The 2,973-nt window shown below is 33.4% G+C and overlaps 1 protein-coding gene across 1 annotated transcript; it reads left to right on the top strand.

Moving 5' to 3' along the window:
- Positions 1–246: 246 nt before the first annotated feature.
- On the top strand, positions 247–1,150 carry LOC120577338 (uncharacterized). Its single transcript, XM_039828527.1, has 2 exons — positions 247–568; positions 878–1,150. Exons 1-2 carry the CDS (start codon positions 263–265, stop codon positions 944–946), a joined length of 375 nt encoding a protein of 124 aa, XP_039684461.1. The 5' UTR covers positions 247–262; the 3' UTR covers positions 947–1,150.
- Positions 1,151–2,973: the final 1,823 nt, after the last annotated feature.

The following is a 2,973-nucleotide window of genomic DNA, read 5'->3' as shown; positions in this document are numbered from 1 at the left end:
GATGGCAAGGGAAAATTTGTCAATGAATATGTAAGGCAAAATGTTGTAAGTGACAATTTCTTTTCTTCACAATTGAAAAAGAGGTCATAATACCTCATAGCTCGCCTAAAATGAAATGTTTGACATTATCACTGTATTATTGCCTAAAGAGGTCATAACATTGAAAGCTTATGTTTCGTTTAATTTATGAAATGCTTCACATTATCACTGTCAAAGTTTGTTGATGTTCTGTTTTATATAGTTGTTTCATGAACTGTTGTATATGCAAGAACTATTGCATGTTGAAATGCAAAACACTCAATGTGAGAATGAAGCATTTTTCAAAGTGTTTGGAAAGGAACATGATGGATATGTCCGTTCTATGGGGCTTGGGATAACACCATCTCGAATCTCTAGTCGCTCTACTAGATTAGCCTCAACCTCATCTTCCATCAAGGCTAATGAGAAAATGTTGAAAATGCTAGCTGAGATTGATTCTCTTAAGGAGAAGGCTTCACAAGTTGATTTCTTGAACGCGCAAGTTGCTTTTTTAATGCAAATGCAAGTGCAAAATTCTAGAGACAAAGAGGTACTTTACCAAACTATTGCAAAAACATCTTCTCTTTTAAAAAAAAATTAGAAGTTGATATCTGTAAGAGTCCTTAGACTTGTCTTTGTATAACTGCTATGACTGCTCATTTTTGTCATTACTGAATGTTGTGTTTTTACTTGTATCTTGACAACTTTGGTGTTTTTTTTAGCAATACAAGTACTCGAATATTGTGCCATTTATCGATATATTTGATATCTCTAGTGTTTTTTTTTCTTTTCAGTTTCAATATTTTGCATTTCAATTTACTAATCATTGTCTTATTTTTTTTCTTCTTCTTCTTTTCAGCCAACAAATTTAGAAACAAGAGATGGTAGACATTCATCTGAGTCTAGCCACCGCCTTGAGGATCATTGAAGCAACATCATTAGGGAACTTCTAATTTTGCTACAACTGTTTTGAATGTTCAGTCACTAGTGTTTCGTTTTTTGAATGTTTAAACTTGACACTATATATCTTTTGTTTTAGTTAAGTTGATGTATGGATCAAACTTCTTACTCTTGAATTATGTATATTTTGCATTTTAAGTCTTTAGTAATATATTTTGAGATTGTCTTCAAATTCTAGAGAATTTATTGTGACGTTTTAAAAAAAAAATAAAAAAAAATTATACATTTGCGACTGTTCAAACAGTCGCAGCATATTAAATTTTAAATTTTAAATTAGACATTTGCGACAGTTAGCAACCGTTGCAAGTCCCTTGAAATCCATGTGAATCTCCTCATTTGCGACTGTTGAAAACTGTCGCAGTGCCTTTTGCGGCAGTTGGTGCGGCTGTTCTATGAAGGGTCGCAAATGACACTTGCGACCCCAACATCCGCGACTGTTGGGGAACAGTCACAATTGTACATTTGCGACCCTTCTAACAGTCACAATCAGCTATTTTAAAAGTCGCAAAATGCAGTTTTTCTTGTAGTGATTTGCCCCTCCAACATAACAGGAGAAATCTCTAAGGGTACCAATATTGAACTGGACAAGGGTGACATACTATGCATTGTGTTCTATGTAGACATGAGGACAAAAGAGTAATTATATACAATATCGTTATCACAAAAAGGTTTGTCATATCACTTGACATTCTCGTCATTTAGGTAGCAGTGACGTGTATCTAGATACCGCTCACTGTTTATAATATTAAACGAGATTTAATATTATTGTCAATGTTACAAGAACCTACAAGATCACACACAAATGGGCAGTTAAACGAGATAAATAAGTAAAACTTATTATTGGAGGTGTGTTTAGTAAGTGAAACTAATTAGTTAGAAGATCAAACAAATGAGTTATTGGCCTTGTACAAGTCTAATAGATCTTGACTTTGTGAGCGTAAAAGGGGTTCTATAAATAGAACCCTTGTGTAGAAGCAGGAGTCACTCTAAACCTAATTCACTTTTTCATAAGCCCTATTTTTTAAAAACCCTAAAAACCGCCCCCTTCTCTCTAACCTTCATTCGTAAGCAGCTAGCACCATAAGTAAAAGAAGTTGTTCGTGTGAACTAAGTATAGGTGTTGTCATCGAGCAGTACTTGTGATCACTCTCTCTTTGAGGTAAACACATGAATCCTTTGTTTTGATTCTGGATTAATAGTTTAATCAAGATCCGTTTTCATAGGGATTTATTTCACCAAGAGAATTAATAATTTTGAAAAGTCCTCTTAAAATCCCTATAAATCTCAGACAAATGCAGAAGATTATGAAGTATTCACATCCAGAAAGAGCTAATCACTGGAAAAAGAAGAGCTAATCATCAGAAATAAAGATAGTTCTCTAAAGACAAGATTAACCTTAAAAAATGATTCAATGCTAGGACTAATTTCTCTGATTAAGCCTACTTCTATGGATGGATTGTGGCTATGCAAGAGGAGCTGAAGCAGTTCCAAAGAAATGATATACGAGACTTAGTTGCTAAGCCTCCTTAAAAGAACATTATTGTATCAAAATGGGTTTTCAGAATCAAGCTCAATAAGCAAGGTGAAATGGTAAGAAGCAAAGCTAGACTTTGAGCTCAAGGCTACAGTCAACAAGAAAGTATTGATTATACTGAAACATTTGCACTTATTGCTTAGAAGCATCAAATAACTTTTATCATATGTTGTCAATCATGGTATCATCTTATATTAAATGAATGTTAAAAGTGCATTTTTTAATGTTGTCATATCTGAAGAGGTGTATGTCAATTAACAACTTGGGTTTGAATATTTAAAACACCCAGAGTATATTTTCAAACTTAAGAAATCACTTTATGATCTGAAACAAGCTCCTAGAGCTTGGTATGATAGACCGAGTAACTTTCTTTTAGAAAATGATTTTAAAAGAGGTCAGGTTGACACTACTTTTTTCAGAAAGACTATGAAGAAAGACATCTTAAGTGTTCAAACTTATTT

Source organism: Medicago truncatula, chromosome 8, assembly GCF_003473485.1.
Source record: "Medicago truncatula cultivar Jemalong A17 chromosome 8, MtrunA17r5.0-ANR, whole genome shotgun sequence".
Lineage (NCBI taxonomy): Eukaryota > Viridiplantae > Streptophyta > Magnoliopsida > Fabales > Fabaceae > Medicago > Medicago truncatula.
This window is presented reverse-complemented; position numbering and strand designations above follow the sequence as displayed.

Coding starts and splice junctions, on each gene's coding strand:
- LOC120577338 (XM_039828527.1), top strand. CDS start 263: ATGCAAGAACTATTGCATGTTGAAATGCAAAACACTCAATGTGAGAAT. Junction 569..877: donor AAAATTCTAGAGACAAAGAG/GTACTTTACCAA, acceptor TCTTCTTTTCAG/CCAACAAATTTAGAAACAAG.